This window comes from Dipodomys ordii, unplaced genomic scaffold (assembly GCF_000151885.1).
Source record: "Dipodomys ordii isolate 6190 unplaced genomic scaffold, Dord_2.0 Scaffold75, whole genome shotgun sequence".
NCBI lineage: Eukaryota > Metazoa > Chordata > Mammalia > Rodentia > Heteromyidae > Dipodomys > Dipodomys ordii.
This window is the reverse complement of record NW_012267291.1, coordinates 3,656,406-3,676,654: the sequence shown is the minus strand read 5'-3', so window position 1 is coordinate 3,676,654 and position 20,249 is coordinate 3,656,406. Positions and strand designations below refer to the sequence as shown.

General features: G+C 39.8%; 1 protein-coding gene across 1 annotated transcript in view; it reads left to right on the top strand.

The window, feature by feature from the left end:
• The window catches only part of Dok5 (docking protein 5), a 65,564-nt gene that overhangs the window by 9,062 nt on the left and 36,253 nt on the right, over positions 1-20,249 (top strand). Inside the window, exons 3-5 of the mRNA XM_013024296.1 lie at positions 16,267-16,381; positions 16,465-16,584; positions 19,476-19,665. Of these exons, the coding sequence (XP_012879750.1) occupies positions 16,267-16,381; positions 16,465-16,584; positions 19,476-19,665 (425 nt within the window). The remainder of the gene's footprint in view (positions 1-16,266; positions 16,382-16,464; positions 16,585-19,475; positions 19,666-20,249) is intronic.

The window sequence follows — 20,249 nt, the reverse complement described above, 5'->3', positions numbered from 1 at the left end:
AACATTTGGGTAAATGCCCAAAAGTGGGACTGCTGGGTCATAGGGGAGCTCTATGTGGAGTCTTTTGAGGAACCTCCATACTACTTTCCAAAGTGGTAGAACAGGTTTACATTTCCACCAACAATGCAGTAAGGTTCCCTTCTGTCCACATCCCCTCCAGCATCTGTTGTTATTAGAGTTCTTGATTTTTGCCATTCTAACTGGGGTGAGGTGGTATCTTAATGTTGTTTTGATTTGCATTTCTTTTATGGCTAGGGAGGTTGAGCATTTCTTCATGTGTCTATTGGCCATCCTTCTTTCTTCTTTAGAGAAGTTTCTCTTTATGTCTTTAGCCCACTTCATAAACATCATTTTTATATCATTGTATGCACATAGTTATTGGGCTCTTGTAATCCTCTCCTAAGAATATCCTCCTTTGGTCTCACTGTGTGAATACTTAGAGTGCTATTTAATTAATCATGTCCAAGGTACTTCTAAAAGATTTATGGGTGCATTCTAATTATTACAAATGAGGGAAAGCATGCAGCCTAAGTTTCTTAGGGTCTGGTTTACTTTACTTAATATAATTTTTCCAAGTTTTTTCATTTCTTTATGAATGAGGCAATATCATTCTTTCTGATGGAAGCATAGAATTCCATTGTGTATATAAACATCACATTTTCTTGATCCATTCATCCATAGAAGGGCATCTGGGTGGATTCCATATCTTAGCTATGGTAATCAATGCTGCAGTGAATATGGTTGTGCTGCTGGTTTTAGTGCAGCCTGGTTTGTGGTCATTTGGATAAATGCTCAGGAATGGGGTTGCTGGGTTATAGGGAAACTCTATGTTTAGTCTTTTGAGGAACCTCCATTGTGCTTTCCAGAGTGGTTGAACAGGTTTATGTTCCCACCAACAGTGCAGTAGCATTCCCTTTTGTCTGCATCCCTGCCGGTATCTGTTATGGCCATTCTAACTGGGGTGAGGTAGAATTTATTTACATTTCTTTTATAGCCAGAGATGTTAAACATCTCATGTGTCTATTGATCCTTCTTATTTCTTCTTCAGAAAAGTGTCTCTTTAAGTCTTTTAAACACTTATTAATTGGTCTGTTGTTTCTTTGAGGATTTGTTTTTGGGAGGTTTAATTTTGTGAGCGGTAAGTGGATTTTAGGTATGAGGACTTTTCTGTGGGCTTTATATTTATCTTGCTAGCTAGGTTCTTTGCCATGCAGAAACTCTTCAGTTTGGTGCAATCCCATTTATTCAGTCTTTCTTTGGTTTGTTGTTATTCTGGATATTTACTTAGGAAGTTTTGACCTGTGCCAAGGAGCCCTAGTGTTTCCCCCATCCCTCCCTGTAATATTTTCAGGGTATCTGGTCTTACATTGAGGTCTTTGATCCATTTTCTGCCTTGTTGTATTATCTGTTAAGTATAGATAATAATAGAGCCATTGTTCTCACTAGTTTAAGGTATTCAGACTATAAGAAGATAACATAAACCCTTTACACTGTGTTCCACCCATTCTAAGCCCCTGGTAATAAGCTATTAACAAAACTCCTGTAAAAATATACAACAAGTTTGGGCAGTACCATTAAACCAATGACTTTACTGTGGTCATTCTAATAATGATATATCTTAATTCAATCTCACATCCATTATATGAGACAGGTTCTACTATTACACCAATCGAGAACATGACATAGGCCTTTGTTGTAAATATGGATGAAAGTATTTTCTCTCAGTGTACAACCTGTTATAATTTTAGCAGGATCTTTTCTAGAACAAAAGTCTTAATTTTGATGATGCCTGTTTGTGAATATTTACTTTTGTGGACATACTTGTGGCGTCAAGTTCAAGAACTTTTTGTCTGGCATTATATCCTGGAGATTTTCTCCTCTTTTTCCCACCTATTATTTATGTGACATTAAGGCTTATAGTGAAACCTAAGATTTACTTTGAGTTAAATTTTTGTCTGAGGTATGAGATATAGGTGGAATTCCATTCTTATCCCCTGTGATTGTCCAATTATTTTGGTGCTATTTGTTGTTATAGCTATTGTTTCCCTGTGGGATTGGATTTTTCATCTTGGTCAAAATCACTAAAGACATTTGTGTAGCTCTATTTTTGGACCCTGTATTCTTTTTCATTGATCTATGTATCCATCTGCCTGCCAGCCTCATATTCTCTCAATTACTGTGCAGTATAGTAATTCTTGGTATTGAGTCAAGTGATTCATCCCACTTTATTTTGCTTTCCAAGGTTGTTTTGGCTATTCCAGTGCCTGGGCTTTCATAAGAATTCAAAATAACCTTGCCTATGTCTCTGAAAACCCTTAATGGGATTTTGGAGATGATTATATTAAACCTACAGATCAAATTGTCAGAAGAAGCAACACCTTTTCTATGTGGAGTCCATCTAAGAACTTGGTATGGTTCTATAGTTGAGAGTATTTTAAAAATTCATTTCATTGTCCTTTACATTCTGTATGTTTCCTTAAGTTTATCTGTTTATCACGTTAAGTTTCATATCTTTGTGACGTACTTGACTGGAATAAAATAGTCATTTTTAGCTTATGTTTTTATAAAAAATCATCTAGTTTATGTGATTTTCTATTCTACTTCAAAATAATTCAGCTGTTCATTATATGATTAACATTACATATGCTTGCATTTTGGATAAAGATTCAGCAATTTTTTAGAGCCTACAGATTCAACACACTTTTTATAGTTTAACCTGCATTATTAACATTTTCTCTACCACTTTTCAAAATTTTAATTTACTTTGAATTGTAGAAACTCATGAGCCACAGTGCTACCACTCAACCACACAACCACACAATCAAACCAGATTTGCAAAGGCTTATGGAACTTTACTGTTTACTTGTTACTAGTCAATAGTTATATCCTGAGTTTGTATTCCTTTGTCACACATCACAAGATAAGAAAAGCGAGACAAAAACAAAGCTCACTTATAAGTTTCTTTAACTATAGATGCTTTTCTTCCTATTCATAGGTATTTCCTAATGTGAATTTCTTCTTTTTATTTCTTCCATGAATTTCTTATTTCTTCTTCTTCTTATTTAATTTTATTTTATTGTAAAGATGCTGTACATAGCGGTTACAGTTACATGAGTAGGGTAATGAGTACATTTCTTGTGGAACACTGGTACCCCTCTTTTGTATCCCTTCCCTCTCCCATTATTATTATTTTTTAAAGAATGACTAGCATGTTCTGTGAATCTGCATTCTTAAGAATGTTATAAACACTTGATACTGTTCACTGCTAACTGATTGCTGCAATAGAAATATATTGTGAAAATGTATCCACAATAAATGAAATTCCTCCAAAAAAAGAATAAAGATGGAACAGAATTTATCATAGCTCAACTGTAAGAAAGAGTTCTCTTCTTTAATAATTAGCACATAATATCGACTTGCCACTGTGGTATCTTACAGGTTTCCCCAATGATCTACTTTCTGTCATTATCTACGAGGCATGAATTTCTTAATAGTGTTTAACTGTAGGATTCACTGGTGTTCTCTCTCTCTCTTTCTTTCTCTCTCTCTCTCTCTCTTTCTCTCTCTGTGAGAGTCTGTGTCTGTGTAAGCACTTGAATGTAAGCCAAGTGCTCACAGAGCTCTCTCACATGACACTAACAGGAAAAGGAAAAGGGTGCACTTTCTCCAGTGAGTAAGAAAATTGATTTGTGGCTTTGAGTCTGGGGAAAATTGTAGACTATCATTAGACTAGAGAGGCAAAGCTGTGCTGAAAAGGATGAAAATCTGCTTAGCTTATTTTACTTATTTTTGGCCAATTTCTTCCTCTTCATAGTTCTTAAAGTATAAAAGTATCACATTTCTGATAACAGATTCAAACAGTTTCAAAATATGTGTGTAATAATCATATGAAAAAATTCTGATGTTGGGTCCTAGTACTAATCTTAGGAAACAAATGCCAGTAGATTAATAAACACTTCTCAGACTTTCCTCTGTGTACATGAATACAGACACATTCTTGTTCATCTCAAGACTGTATTTCTAAAAAAAGAAATGGAGTGATTACTTACATATTTAAGGAGATTATAAATTGAGGTTTCTCTGGGATACTCTCGGTGAGCTTGTGGTTTGCGCTTAAGATTTTAGTGGCCATTTCTTTCACATGTCAAACTACCCAGGTTTTGAGATAAATTACAAGGTCACAGTGTCTGTACTAGTCTCTTTTCCCTTGTATTTTGATTGCAATTCTCAGTTGATTATTTGTGGATATATTCCATACGTTTAATGGTTTTAAAGTACTTGTAACCTGTTGGTGCACATCAAGGTTTCCAATGTGCTGCTGGTATGAATTTTCTTGTCGTGAAGAAATTGTACATCTGTCTTTAGGCAGAAACATGCCTACTGCTTTGGGGTGAAAGGCTTAGAAGTGAGATTATTTGATAACATCCTGCACCTTTAACTTTTCTGTAACTAGAAAAGCGTTGTTTCTAAAAAGGTTGTTTAGAAGCATACACACCCAGTGCCGGCTTTAGGAAAGTGGCCCTTCTGGCACATTCCATCCTCTTCAGTTTCTGATGTCAACTTTTCAGCTTATATACTGCTTAAAAAAGGAAGACACAAAGAACAAATGGATCGTTTGAGTTATTTCACAGGTACAAATAAAGATTCCCTCGTCAGGAACATAGGCCAAATTTATCACTCACACCAGGCACTACTCCAATATATTTTAAGTGACCAAGGTCATGGAGATATTTTTAGAAAGAATAAAACCATCTAATAGAGGGGTTGGGATCTGACTGTCTAGACTAGTTCTTTCTTAAGAAATCCTTTAGAAAATGTTTACTTAAGTTGCTAAAAGTTCAAGAGTCTTGAGAGAGGCATCTGTGGACTTAATATTCTATGTTCAAAACTTTGTGTTAGAACCATGCATGACTCTTCTTGTTTGTCTGTTGTACCCACTGTCTCTCCACCTTTAATTATTCATGCCTTTCTATAGAAGACAATGTGAAAAAAAATGAAAAGTTTTAGAACAGGTTATACAAAGTTGTTTTGTGTTTTAAAATAGAAATATTTATGAGTACTTTGAAATTTTGCAAAGAGTGATTATGTAATATTAGTAACCATAATATATTTACTCTTGGTGCCCATATTGGGTATTGAACTTGAACTCAGGGCCTAGGCACTGGAGCTCTACCTCTTGAAACACAGCTCTATTCCTGTTTTGTTTTGTGGGTTTTTTTGTGGTTAATTGGAGATAAGTGTCTATAGACTTTCCTGCTGGGGCTGACTTCAAACCACAATCCATCCTCAGGTCTCAGCCTCCTGAGTAGCTAGGATTTGTACGTGTGAACTTCTAGAACCTGGTCTTAATTGTAGAAGACATTGAGGACTGAGAAGTAGATGCTTTCGTACTATTTTTATTTTCAAAGAAAACCTACAAAAGTGAAAGGGGCTTGTGTCTCTTCATTTTCTGTAGGATAATGGCTCTAATTTTTTTTAAAAGAATGCAGTAATTTGAAGCTTGTGCAGAGCTATGCAATTTGCATATACAAAGTGAATTGCTCACTTAATTCATTCAGTTCCCACAAGGGAAAAAATAATGAGCATATAGCCTACAAAAGCAGGGCAGAAAATTGCCTTTTAGGTAGCAGTCTCATTTCCATTTGGTAAACATAAATAAATCATCGTGTGTAAATTACTATCAGTAAGAGATTGGTGGGGAGAGTGGAAATCAAATCCTTGTTTTCCTAAATGGCTTTTAACTTTGCAATACACCAGAAACATGCCTGATATTTCCCCCTGATGACCACTAATTGCCTATTCTGGCAGGAATACTCCAGTTCCCCAAGGGAATATCCTGTTTGAAATCCAGTTGTGTTCATTTTCCCTGGAAACAGTGGGTGAGAACTTAACAATTTCTCCATCTAGTACAAAATAATCTATTTGAAAAATCGAGTTGTGTAATTTGCAATTGTTTTCCAGGTTGCTAATGCAAGACTATACTGGTAGCAAATTAAACTTTTAAAGTATGGCCACTTTGTTAATTGCTGGCTGTGAAACATTTATTTCAATGAGTATTATCATTTATGATGAATAAGACATCTGGGGTATAGCTTTAAAGCAGACAAATTAATTTGTAGTCTATATTTGGAAGTTCTTAATTGGATGTTATACTTAAAGATTTATCAGAAATTAAGGAGAATGCAGGGCATTTCTTTGCTGTGATATATTTGTGCATATTTGTGCAGAAAGCTAGACATTAGGAACTGCATAGAATTAAATAATTCTGTGTGTGTGTGAGTGTGTGTGTGTGTGTGTGTGTGTGTGTGTGTGTATGTGCATGTGTGTGTGCATGTGGCAGCCATTACTGGGACATGGACTCAGGGCCTGTGCACTATTCTTTTACTCAAGGATGGCATAGTACCACTTGAACCATAGCTCCACTTCCAGTGGTTTATTTCAGATAAAAGTCTCACAGACTTTTCTGCCTGGGCTGACTTTGAACCCTAGTCTTCAGCTCTCAGCCTTCTGAGTAGCTAGGATTATAGACGTGAGCCAATGGTGCCTAACAGAATTAAGTAGTTCTTAAGTCTCTTCATTCCTTCCCATTCTAACCTCAGTGAAAGTCTTAATCCCTTGCTGACCAGTTGTCTGCGGGGCTCTTCCAACCTCAGTTCTTGCTCTCACGTTCTGTTCCTGTCTTTCCTAAGGTGATGGCCAGCATGTATGGCCCATGAGTTCACTTTGACCCCACCTTCATGGATCCATTGGGATTGCTTCATCCAGTATTTGCATGTTGCAGTCTCCCAGTCTTTTAGATGCAATAGCTTCCTCTCATTTTTGGAAACCTAAAGTGTCTCCATCCATTGCCAAATGGTGTGATAATAAGGCAAAACTTCCCCAGATTGAGAGGCTGGGGCCTGCAGGACAGTCTCTGTTGTGCACAGAGAGGACCATTTCATTTGTCTGCTTAAGCCAATTAACTTTGCCCTTCAGTTTCCAGGATTCATGCCAAACTCTTCATTGAAGGACCCCAGGCTCTTTACAGATGATTCCTGGTCCAACTGTTCCAGACTCCTCTCTTGTTTTCAAGCCTGCTTATTGCTACTCTTTTCAAGCATTGATCAACAGTTTTGTGATTGTGTACATGTAGTTAATTTTGGAAATCCATCTATGTGTTCTGTGACTCAGGAACCTTTGCCCACCCTTCAGGACCCACCTTGGGAGTTACAAGATTGAATTCAAGAATGATGGCTTCTCTGATCTTTTTTCTCTATTAACTTGCTGGCCTTTGGTAATTGAGTGAAAGAGTAAGCTTGCTTACCTATGCTTGAATTGCTGTTTCTATTTGCCAGTTGTGTGAACACGTTCACCTCTTCAGACCTTCACCTTCTTGTGTGTACACAACAAGAAGGTAATTAGTCCTGGCTAGTTAGAAAGTTGTGGAAAAACTAAATGTCATGGTTGATATGAAATAATTATAATCCAGAGCTGTGCCTGTAATTAAGAACTGCGTAACTGTCTTAGACACTGTCACCCTGTCTGCTTGTAAGGTTTCATAAACATCTCAGAGGAAAGGCAGAGTTACTTTTGTGGATTGAGGAGCTTTAGGAGACTTGAGGTGTGAATGGATCCTTCCCATCCTGAGGTTGTATAGACTTGTTCTAGCTAATAATTCTCTGGAGGCAAGACTCCTGGAGGTCAGTCCAGCGCTTCAGTCACTGGTTGGGAACTGTCCAACACTGAGCCTATCAATGTCACCACTGGACCTTAATCTTGATTTTACATTGGGCATGCTAGTGGTTTTAGGAGATAGAGATGTCATTAAACCAGCCCTTATCACGAGTCTACCTGTCCCTGTCCCCACTCTGGTGAAGAAGACACCGACACAAAATAAATTTTATATATATATATATATATATATATATGTTACAGAGTATTGTTATATCTGACAAGTGTCAGAGAGGAAAATAAAGCTGGGAATAAGGAAGGATGCCTATGGGAGGAGAGGGCTATGGTATAAGATGGAGTTATCAGCAATGGCATCATGGAGAACACAACCCCTTTGAAGCAAAGGGAGGGTGGGAGTGAGCGGTACTCATGAAGAGGAAGTGTTTCCATGTAGAAGAGAAGGAAGAGCAAGTGCAAAGCCCCTGAACAGGGAGGGTGTTGTTCACTAGGACACAGACTCCATACACATGACAGAGTTCGGGTGGGCTTCCAAGATGCATTGACTTGGCTTGACGAGATGATGCTGACTTTGCTTCAGGAGAGTTTCCTGCAATGACCTCTAGGAAGGTCGTCTGAACAATGAGCTGGGTCTACAGACAGTTCGGTAGGAGCATGCTGGAAGTTTCCAGGAGCTGTGTCCCAGTGAGAAGGCCTTCATGGTGCAGCTTGGCTTCTTCCCGCAGCAGAACAAGAGACCTTTCTTTGAGAGGAACTCAGAGTGTGTAAGTGTAGGAGGAAAACATAGCTGAACCCATCTTGAGATGCATGAGGGATCTGGAGTTTGCAGACGGCTTTTCATTCAGTGCCATCTAACACAGCCACACGCTGGGCGGGAAGCGTGCTACCAACAAGGCAGCCTTCTGTCGCTTTCTGTGTTGCTCCAGAAAAGGCGAGTCTGTCCGCCCTGACCATCTGCCCAGAGTTTCTGCAGAAGGAAGCATGTTGCAAAGTAGGGAGGCAACTCAGAGGCCCTGCTGCTGATGGAAAGCAGGTGCCACCAAATGGTTGTAGAGTCCAGGCTTCACCCACGGACCGTGCTGTTCACATGCACTCCGTTCTGAGAACTCTCAGTCAGGATAGAGCCCTGTGATAGCTAGTGTCTGCCCAGATGCCCTCAGGAGGCCAGTGTGAGTGTGACCACCAGTGAGTGGCTCCCTTCCTGAGCCGGCTACCCATGAGCACAACATCTCACCTGTGGACCAACTTCTAGCTCACTAGATCCTAAGAATGAGGAAATCCAATCAGGTAGGGATTATGTAGTGAGTCTCTACATCCACTGTGCCTTGCAGAATGCATGCTAGGAGGTTGAACTTGATTTTATGTTTAAATAAATAAGATGATCTTACCAGTGATTCTAGGAACAATTGGGATCTGTTTCCGGAGTAACTTAATCAGCACAACAGGTAGGTGGAGACAGGACAGGCAGGATCATTCAGAATTTGACTTGGATCTGGCCTCCGGTGACAAAGCAGGAGGGTTAGGAGAACAGCATTGGATGCGACATTGTTCTCAGTAAATGCTGGCTGGGGAGCACAATGTTCTGATTACAAACAGAAAAAAACTCTACTTTTCTAAAGAGAGAAATGGCGGCCTCTTCCTCACATCACTCTGCCTCCCTCTAGTACAGGGATGCTGTGACGCGGTGTGTGCCTTGCGCAGCTGAGGTTCTGGCGTTCCTGTGATGGAAGACTAAATACTAGAAAACTTGACACTGGTGGTGTTGCGTGGGTAGGCCTGTGATGGTTGTCTGTACTGAGCAAGTACAGATTTATTCTTTTTACGTTGTTCCCTTAACAGGATAACTGTTCACCCAGCATTCACATTGTTGAGGAGCATAGCCTTATCTTTTGCCCTGGTTACAGGAAGGGTTCCTTGTTGGCAGCAGGGAGGGAGCAGTACAAAGTATGGCTGGATTGCACAGACTCAGTTGAGTCTCAGGAAAGAAGAGAAAGTTCTCGTAGCTGCCTTGAAGCTCCAGAGGGAAAGAACAACCCACTATGTGTGCATTTCTGGTGTCTTCGTGACTATTGCTGGGATCACACTCATGGTCAAAGCAGGTTAGATGGCCAAACTTTAAAGTCATCAGGAAAGAGCTACCAGGGTGAGGACGTATCCCTGGGAATAGCAACTCAGTGCATGGCAGAAAGTGAAGGTGGCAGCCAGCTGTCGAATTTGCCTTTGGTTTGATTTAAGTATTTCCAAAATTCAGCGGGAGAGTATTCTTAACCCTTTCCCACCTCTGTGCTTAGAAGGGAAAAATTTCTACTGATATGTCATTTTCATCTTTTATCTGAATTTTGAAAAAGTCCCTATCTTCTATGAACTCTGGGGTAGTCCATGAACATTCCTGCCATAAATGACCTGAGGATATCCAAAATCATATTAAATATGAAGCTGAATTAGGCTGTTAGATACTTTTAGTAAGTCATATAGATCTTTCTGGTCATCTTTGGTATTATTTTTTGTGGTCCTGGGATTTGAACTCAGTGTGTTTCTCTTACTCTTCCATTTGAACTATGCCACTAGTCTTTTGTGCTTTGTTTTCAGCCAGCCTGGGCTGTCTTGGGATTGTGATCTTCCTAACAGTGCCTCCTGTGTATCTGGGTTTAATGACGTATGTCAGGATACCAAACTTATTTTGTTGAGATGTGCTCTCGCTAACCTTTTTCCTTTGGCTGGTCTTGAACCAGCGTCCTCCCAATCTCTGATTCCTTAGTGCCTGGGTTTAGACCCATGAGCCAACATGCCCCACCATGCTTAGCCCAATAGCTACAGATTTTGGCTCCATTTGAAAGAAAGACTTCTGGATTGAGTCACCTTAAAAATATTCTGTAAGAAGGAAAGAGAGCTGAAAGGAGTAAAATGATAACACTGAAAAAAAAAAAAAAAACAACCAAAGTAACAATCGTTTACTTTGCTCACTTGACCTGCCATTGTTCAGTGTGGAGATTACATAAAAGGATAAGGAAAAATACTTCTATGTTCAGTTTCTATACAAATCACAAAGTTTGACTTAACTTTCTTTTCTGTTAGTTATCAAATCCCTGCTGGTAGTCATGGGTCTCAGGACCCAGATCTCCTGGGACAGTCCTTTTGTTCTGTAAGCCATAATTCTTAGATATTTCAGGTCTGGGTCATGAAACTTGAAATGCTTTATTGTCTTTCTTTCTTGGGAAATACAGTTGTGAGATGGGCCAAAGAAAGAGGCCCAGAGAAAACAAATGGCCCCATTTGGATTCATGACCTTTGAGAGATCAGGTGGAAACCAAATCATCCCCAGGTTTTGATTGAAATCTACTGCCAATATCCCTGCTGAGAAATGAAAATTGTTCTGAGTGGTTTGATGATCTTATTGGTTTGTGCTGAGCTGTTGACTCTGTAGGAACTTAAATGGGAAGAAAGTTTATTTGTTAATAGTAGAACCAGTTTAGCAGTAGTAGATTGATAATGTTTTCTGTAATTTTTAGTCATTTGTCAGTTATTAATATTTTATCATGATCCCTGTTACCTTTATTCTTATTTGCTATAGCACCTTAAATCAGTCAAGAGTTTTATAACCTTACCATAAGAGAAACCCATTACATCTGTTCACAGAAACCAATGTCACTTACAATGAGCATAAATTAATATCATCAGCAAATACAAATGGAGAGACAATCATGGTTTTGAACTATGGATGCTTTTACTGCCTTCCAATCTCTTTTGAATGTGTATGGGGTCACATACACACACACACACACACACACACACACACACACACACACACACATATTTACCAGCATTTCCTTTTTCTGTCTCTGTGTTGGGGATCAGGCCTAGGACCTCATACATGCAAGGCAAGGTCTACGCTCCCTGCCATATCCTCAGATGCATCCTGGAATTGTTCTACAGAAGATTTCTAGATAATTTTAAATTAATTCTGTATGAACGGCAACCCCCTCCCCACCCATTTTATCTTTCCTCCATGCTGTGGCACCTGCTGTTCCATTTCCTTTGTAGTCTGACTACTTTAGAGACCGTCCTGGGTGGAACCATGCAGTGTTTGCTTTGTATAAAATAATATCCTCATGGTTCACCTGTGTCCTGTCTTATGGCTTGAGTTCCTCCTTTAAGTTCTTCCATTTTATCACTCTGCCACATTTTATTTGTAGTTGATAGACACCTCCCCCACCCTTACCCCCATGACCCTAGCTTGGTTTCTGTGAAAAACACTTCCAGAAGCATACCATGTATCAATATCATGTTAAGATCTTGCTTGTTTGTGTGTCTTTGGCACTTCTGATTCAAGGTATTACTATTTTAAACTTTTGGAGGGACCTCCATACTGTCTTCCATATAGGGTGCATCTTCTGACACCCTCACCATTGAAGCCACAAGGTGTCAGTATCTGTACATCTCACCAGCACTTTTCGTGTGTGTGTGTGTGTTTTTGTGTGTGTGTGTGTGTGTGTTGTCAGTCGTGAGTGCTGAACTCTGGGCCTGGGCGCTGTCCCACAACTTTTTAGCTCAAGTCTAGCACCCTACCACTTGAGCCACAGCACCACTTCCAGCTTTTCTCTGCTTATGTGGTGCTGAGGAATTGAACTCAAAACCTCATGAATGCAAGGTAAGCACTCTACCACTGAGCCACCTTCCCAGCCCTCACATATATTGTTTAATAATAGCCATTCTGAAAAGTGTAATGTGTCACTATGGTGTGATCTAGGTCTGTATGATGATTAGTGAGTTGGGAATATTTATCTATTGGTCATCTTACGTCTTCTGTGGGGAAAAATAATCCATATTCAAACCCTTTACCCAGGTAAAATTTGGTTGTTCAATGTGTGCTGTTTAATTTGTTTGTGAAGTTTTTCTGTTCTTTTTGTTTGTTCGCTCTTGCTTTCTAATTTTATTTAATTGTGTTCGAAAGGGTATTTGTTATGCTCTCTTTTTCCTTCAGTCTTTTTTCATTGGTGCCTAATGCTTGGCCTGTCTTGGAAAATGTTCTGTGTGACTTGAGAGGAGAGTTTTGACTGCCTTGAAGGGAAAAGAATGAAAGAGTCAGAGATTTTGGCCTCCTGAGGTCTGTGTGATTGGCACAGCCCTTGGACGAAAGCTTCAGAACTGGGTTTCTTCTGCAATTGCAGGTGTGAGGGCAAAAGCCTATTAGTGATGTCTCTTCCAAACAAGTTGCTTCCCACTCTTGAGTCTATGCCCTTGGCATTTCCTATGTCTGGAATACTTGGGTCCAGCTATCCACATGATACACTCCTTCAGGTCTCAGCACCCTCTACCAGACACTTTCTTCTCAGAATGGCTTCTTTGGCTCCTGATGGTAGAATGGTAAAATGGTAGAATTCCCCCAGCTCAGATGACACCGTTGGTTTGTTCTCATTGCATTTTGTTATCCCTTGTGTGGTTATTTTTGTTTCTTTATTGCAGAGTGAGCTTCAGGAGGGCAGCACTGTTGCCTGTCACTGAAGTTTGACTCATAATAAATGCTAAAACAATGAGTACACAAATAATAACCAGATCAATGAATGGATGCATCGATAAACAGGAAGGTTCTTGGACAGGAATTGTGCATCTACAAATGCACATACATGATTACTTCCTTGAATACTGTGACATCTTGAAGACATATTGTTATACCTTGATGAAATTATTTTATCAGTAAATTAATACACAAAGGCATAGTCTCATTGCTTCAATGGAGAATTGAAGTGTGGCAAAGAGGTGAAATGCATGCCGAGTGTAGAGTGTCTTTTGGAAGAACTATCAAGAGACTGAAATTGAAGGTCAGCTGAATGAACTGTGCCACCCCTTATCCATAAAAAGCTCTTCAGGGTGATCCTAAAGGCTCAGGCAGACACCTCCAATGGTCAGGTTCACATCTGTGGTCCCATTTCAAATAACATTGATATTAAATGAGAATTTGAGACCTTATCAAAATACACATTTGCTTCCAAAATGATCCTTTTGGGACAAATAGCTTCTTTGTACAAGAAATATTGGGACATCCATCTTGTTTGGGTTGTCTTATTTGTAGAATGAAGTGATGATGAAAATAAATACATTTTATGAAAGCTTTGTGTGATTTACAAAGATCTCTGTCCATGTCTTGTTGGACATTAGACTGTATGAGAGAGAGAGAAACACGCACACACAGACACAGTGAGACAGAGAGTCAGGGAGACAGGGAGACAGAGAGATATAGAGAGACAGACACAGAGAAAGGAGATATTGCTCAACGAAGTGCCCAGCTGTGTGCTAGGCATGCAGACAGTAGTGTTGGGAGTCTATCCTCTTCTGACCCATGCAACCTTGACCTAGCCTGCTCTATGAACACTTACTTCTTCCCCCCGAGCTGAATGGAGGTGGTGTTACTTCGTTTATTACCAAAACCAATTTCCAAAATGGGTAATTGTGTTCTGACTCACACAATTCCCCCTGCATTTCCTGACTGCTCTGGGTGACTTATGTCTTCCTCTTTGCCCTTAATGGATATGTAATGAAGTGACATATTTCAAAGTCATGACTGTGTTTCAGGCTAGAGAGGATTTTCTAAATAATGTCTCAGTACAGGGCTGACATAAAGCTGGTGCGTATGTGCTCTGCCTCTGTTCCTAAGAGAGCTACGTTGTAGAGGAAGGGGGTCTTCCCCAGGGAAAGCTCATTTTCAGGGCCTAAATGTCCTCTGGGTAAGTAGAAGTTAGTATTCAAAGAAGGTAAGGACTCAGGATTCGAGCCAGTTTGCTTTGTTTGCATCTTGTTACCACTAGTTTTTAGTTGTGAGCTTGGTTGTATGACTTTAACCTTTCTCAGCCTCAGCCTTCTCATCTGAAAAATGCTGATAATAATGACATCTATCGCCTCATGTTTTATGAAGAGCAAGTGAGACAATCAGTATGGAGACACTGATGACAGTCTGGAGTCCATGGTGGGGCCCAGCAATCCCTGGCTGTAGATATGATTTTTTTTTAAAATTGGTGCAGTCCATCAGATACGTATTGCTCATGACACATGTCAAGTTAGGGAACTAAATACATGAATGGCAACAGTATAATAAGATAGATCTCCTTGTAGCTCACATGGGAGAAGAGAGAAAGTACTCGTTCATTTGTATTGAGGTTAGGGCAAATTTCCCAGGGTAAGTGTCCCAGATCCTCAGAGGAAAGTTGGTGAGTGAATTCGGCCTATAGAGTTCACATGTATTTACTAGATTTCCATTGTATAAGAGGCTCTGGGAAAGAATGCTGCTCCAAAATTATCCCATCCTTGTCCATGGAATTTTCTCTTCTGAGACAGGATGGACACCAAACCAACTCATGTAATCGAGATTATGAGGGCAGGATACAGATTGGTATGGTGTGGTATAGTCTCAGGGCTGGTTAGCTATTGGGGTGGGTTTCCAAAGCTATCTCTGTATGTAATGGAAACTTAAATTGATACTTGGAAGGCGAGTGAAGTAGGAAGAGAGCAGGGCAGGCCCCATGGTTGGAGAACCATGGTGCATTTCCCCAACTGAATGAGGGAGAATGAATGAGACAGGATGCTGAAGACATGCTAGTGTGCTAGCAAGACCCAAAACACCTCTCAGGTCATTCAGACCTCAGGTCATTCAGTGCAAGTGTCTTATTTTGTGCATAGGCATGCTAGAATCTGGCTTAGGTTTTCAATTGACTGAATTACTGAGAATTAAAAGTATGGAGACCCGTGAGATTTATCTTAGGTTTGGGGCACAGGAAAAAGCAAAAAAAAAAAACAAAGTCAGCAGTTGCATGTGTTGAGCTCTGGGGGCCTTGGTGCATTTGGAGGAGGAGATGGAGAGTGTTGAGGCCCTGACCATGCTGGTGTGACCAGTGCCTAAGTAATTTGCCAAGAAATTTGAAGTATGGAGGTTGAGAAGCAGGGAGAAGATTTCCTTCTCTTCTCATGCATTTCTTGAGTCAGCATTGATTGAATTTAGGGTAATAGGTTGGAGAAGTTCCTCAATCTCACTGCAAGGATCGATGGATGGGAGGCACTTTCTTTTTTGCAACCACACAAAGGAGATGTACTAAGGGGTGGTTAAACTTATCAGTGGGAAAAGCTCATGCATCTTATACTTACATCATATATATATAATATATATATATTATATATATATATATATACAGTGAGTAGTTCAAATATATGCACTGAGAGTCTTAATGTGAGGCTTTTGCAGTTGCTGAGAAAAGCCATAGCAGTGAAAAACATAGATTTTTGAACTACTGATAAGGTAGAATCTTTCAGACAATGAATAAAATTGTATTTTTTTCCTACCTCCATGAAATGTCCCTGTAACCGCTTTAGAAAAGTTAATGAGGAAAGATAACTTGTCAGCCTTCCCTTGCTACCCATTAAGGATAACGTTGAATTCCCTTAGATAATCCACAGCTTTCGAATGCACAGATGCATCCTGTGAAGTTGTGTTTGTCTGGAGTACACTCACTGCTTTTTGTGCTCAGCTTTGGTGTTGTAGCTCAGAAGTTTCCACGCACCATGTATGACTACCCTTTCAACTGCTCGTTTTTTTTTTTTGTTGTTGTTCAGGTGACAGAACTCAACAATGTGAAAAATGTAGCTCGATTGCCAAAGAGCACCAAGAAACACGCCATAGGAATTTACTTCAATGACGACACCTCCAAGACCTTTGCTTGTGAATCAGGTTTGTCTGAGGCTGGGGCCTTTGCCTATTGGCCTTTGATGGGGTGCGTGGCACACAGGTTCATCTTTTGGCCCTTTCCACAGATCTGGAGGCGGACGAATGGTGCAAAGTCCTCCAGATGGAGTGCGTGGGCACGCGGATCAATGATATCAGCCTTGGAGAGCCCGATTTGCTGGCTACCGGGGTGGAGAGAGAGCAGAGTGGTGTGTACAGAAAACCTTGCCTTTCCTCTCCTACAAACAGATTTTCCCCTTTGTAATAAGCCACACAGTGTTCCCGTTATGTTAAAATGTCTATTAGTATGAAAGTGTCTGAGCTAATGATATCGGTGGGAAGTTCTGGGGAGCCTATGACATGTTAGGGCAGCTAAAGATTCTTCACTTTTCCCAGTGGTCCTGCATCAGGCCTTATGGTTTCTCCCACTGTGCAGATGAGGAAACCAAAGCTTCACAGAGCTAAAATACTTGGCTTCAACTCTGTAGCAAAGTAGTGTCTGATTCCCATCTTTACTCTTGAGTATGTATGCACAACACATAGATTTGAAAGCAATAGGTTTTTTTGCCTTGTGTTTTTTCACTTAAAATGTTATTGACTGCTTTCCAATGCTTTTAATAGTATTTACATGAATATTTCATCAAGGTAACTACTTTAAAAAATCTTCTTAACTGAACACTCGGTCCAATTTGGCTCAACAAAAATCTAGGAATAAATCACTTTAAATAATAACAACTGAAATATTCATGATCATTTTAGCAAAAATCAATACTGGTTTTCAGCCCAAGCTTGGAATAACTTCTCCGAATACTCATGCTTTGTAATGGGGCTGAACAGATCTCAGAGCCCTGTGTTAGTGACTGGCTTGATCTATGAGAACAGATCAGAGCAGAAGGGGATCCGGGCTCCTGGATTGATGACAGACACAGCAGAGGTGGAATTGTACTGACCTTCCGCGTGGGCATGCACTCCAATCGTTAGTGACAGAATGCTCTCGCTCTCAACCGGAACTGTCTTCAAGACACATTTATGCTCGGTTACTTTCTTAGAGGCATCGTATCTACTGCCATCAATCCCCACCCAGCTGTCACTAACCAAGACCCAGAAATGTGGGCTAATAATTCAGAAGAGCTTCTTTGTAGGTTGGGAAATGGAACTACAGAGAGAGTAAGCCCTTCTTGGGGTCATTCACTCCATCGCCAGACTCTTCTTTGATCATTTATTAAGATCAGGAGAAGGCTGGAAGAAGGGATGCCCCAGAGCCTTGCAGGCATGCAGATGGAAATGGGACCAGATTTGATTATTGTTTTGTAGAGGACTCAGATAGTCACTTCTGTTTCAAAGGGCTACAACTAAATTTAAGTATTGGCTGTGCCCGAGGCACTTTCCCTGAAGTTTTCTGTGCCTAGGTTGTTTCTTCTGCAAATGAAAGTAGAAATATCTCTGGTATAGAATTACTAGCGATTATGCTGGGCACTGGTGGCTTACGCTTGAAATCCCAGCTACTCAGGAGACTGAGATCTGAAAACCATGGTTTGAAGCCAGCCCAGACAGAAAAGTCTATGAGAGGCTTATCTCTAGTTAACCAGCTAAAGCTAGAAGTAGAGCTGTGACTCAAGTGGCAGAGTGTCAGCCTTGAGCAAGAAGTCCAAGTGAGAGTCCAAGGCCCTGAGTTCAAGTCCAAGTACCAACACACACACACACACACACACACACACACACACACTAATTATTAGGGATTCTGATAAAACTTAACTATGTCTTTTAAAATTCTTTATAGTCTTTATTTTCATGATCTCATAATTGTAATAAAATGGACATGTGACTGCATACCCGCTGTGCCAGTGCTCTACCACTGAGCTGTAAGCCCAGGTCTACTATAAAAGTATCATTCAGTGAGTACAGTTACTTCCAGGCAAATTACTCAGTGATGGAAAGTCTTTCTTGCCTGGTTCAGAGCTCCCAGGGAAAGTGTTTGTACCATTAGAAATGTATTTTTGAAATAATAGTTACTAAATAGCAGTATTTAATTACTGAGTGTTTGAAATCTTTTAGAAACTTTAAATTGTAGATGCACAGATGCATTTTATCTTGACATTTCTGTTTACTAAAGTCAACTAAAATCTCTGAACATTCTAATGGTTATATTATTACAAGACAGTTAAATTAGAATGTCATTAGCATAAAATTGTTAGTGCTTTAGTTAGCTGCCTGAAATCTACTGTGGTGGTTGGGTGGAAATGTGTGAGTTGTAGGCTGTGTTTGCATACTGTACAAGGTATTGGAAAATATTCATACATTATTAGAGTGATAATAATTTTGTTCTCATTTTATTTACAAAGTTTGACTCTAATGTTTTTTTATATTAATGAATTTTCTAAAATATAACAAACATACCCATCACTGTTTTCTGAAGAGAAGAAAAGTTTGTTAGAACAATAGCCAAACAATTAATTTAGAAGATTTTTGGTGACATTTTTAACAGTTATCCAAACAAACTAATATTTCTTACCAATAATTGGCTAAAGAAAGTTCTCTGTTGAAAGTAGATTAATTATAGTCATTGCATTTTCACAAATGGTTGGTCAGTTGATTGCATAGCATTAGTATGGAATTTTACATAAATAACTGGGGAAAGAATTTATTCATTTAATAGTAGGAATTATGAGTTGACTGGCATAACTTTAGCATCACAAAAACCATGAAACAATTATTTTACACCTGCATCTTTTATGAATATGAAAATGTGGGTGTAATTAATGGGTGTCTGGCAAGAAAAAATGCTTTTAGTGGTTTTATTGCTTTGGTCTGCTATTGGCCTAGAATTGTTTTCATTATGCAAATTAAAAGTCTAAACATGTAAATAGTGTTTCCTGTATGTTGACAGTCAGACGCCATTGTAACTATGTTATTTAGTAGTGTCTGATTTGAAAACCATTTTCTGGGACAAATCATTTATGAGAAATGTGTATCTTCCTGAATATTGAAGCAAACCCTAGCATGTGAGCGTCAGCGATTTCTAAATGCATCTGTGTTCCTGTGATGTCTTTTGATGTGCTGCTCCTTGGGATTTTAGACTGACCTCTTGTTTTTCTCCCAGAGAGATTCAATGTGTATTTGATGCCGTCTCCTAACCTAGCTGTCCATGGCGAATGTGCCTTGCAGATTACCTATGAGTATATCTGTCTTTGGGACATCCAGAATCCCAGAGTTAAACTCATCTCTTGGCCGCTAAGCGCCCTCCGGCGGTACGGACGGGATACCACGTGGTTCACTTTTGAGGCAGGAAGGTGAGTTTAATGGCTTTTTAATAACACTTCTCCCCAGCTCAGCGTTGTATTTATCTTCCTCCAGACTCTTTGGAAAACTCATAGGTTGTGATTGCATAATACGAGAGGTATTGTAAAATATTCATACCTTCAACCGAGCTGTTCTTCCAGGTGAGGCTGCTGATGGCTCATGCATATGATTTGAATTTCCGTTGCATGTTTGATATCACACTGCAAACTGAAGTCGATTTGGATGCGAGGACTAAAACAAACCATTTGCTAGGTGAAGCTGAACAAAGGCTAGAGTCTTGTTTTGGGGAAAGCTTCTGAATGTCATTCTCTGTTGCCTTTCCTCACTGGGGCTAGTAGGCTGGACTCTAGACCAGGAGAGCCACTGACATTGTTAGAATTGCAGATTATTGAGTTCCATCCACATGCTGCTCAGAGTAGTGAATGACAATAATCACCGAAGAGGTTAATCCTAAAACATTGGCATCATCCCTGCCCTTAGGGCTCCCAAGATTCCTTTTAGGAGTCAATGTGAGAAAAAGACATGGAGCCAGCTGGGTGGGTGGATCACCACCTATGAAGAAATTGCTGGGCGT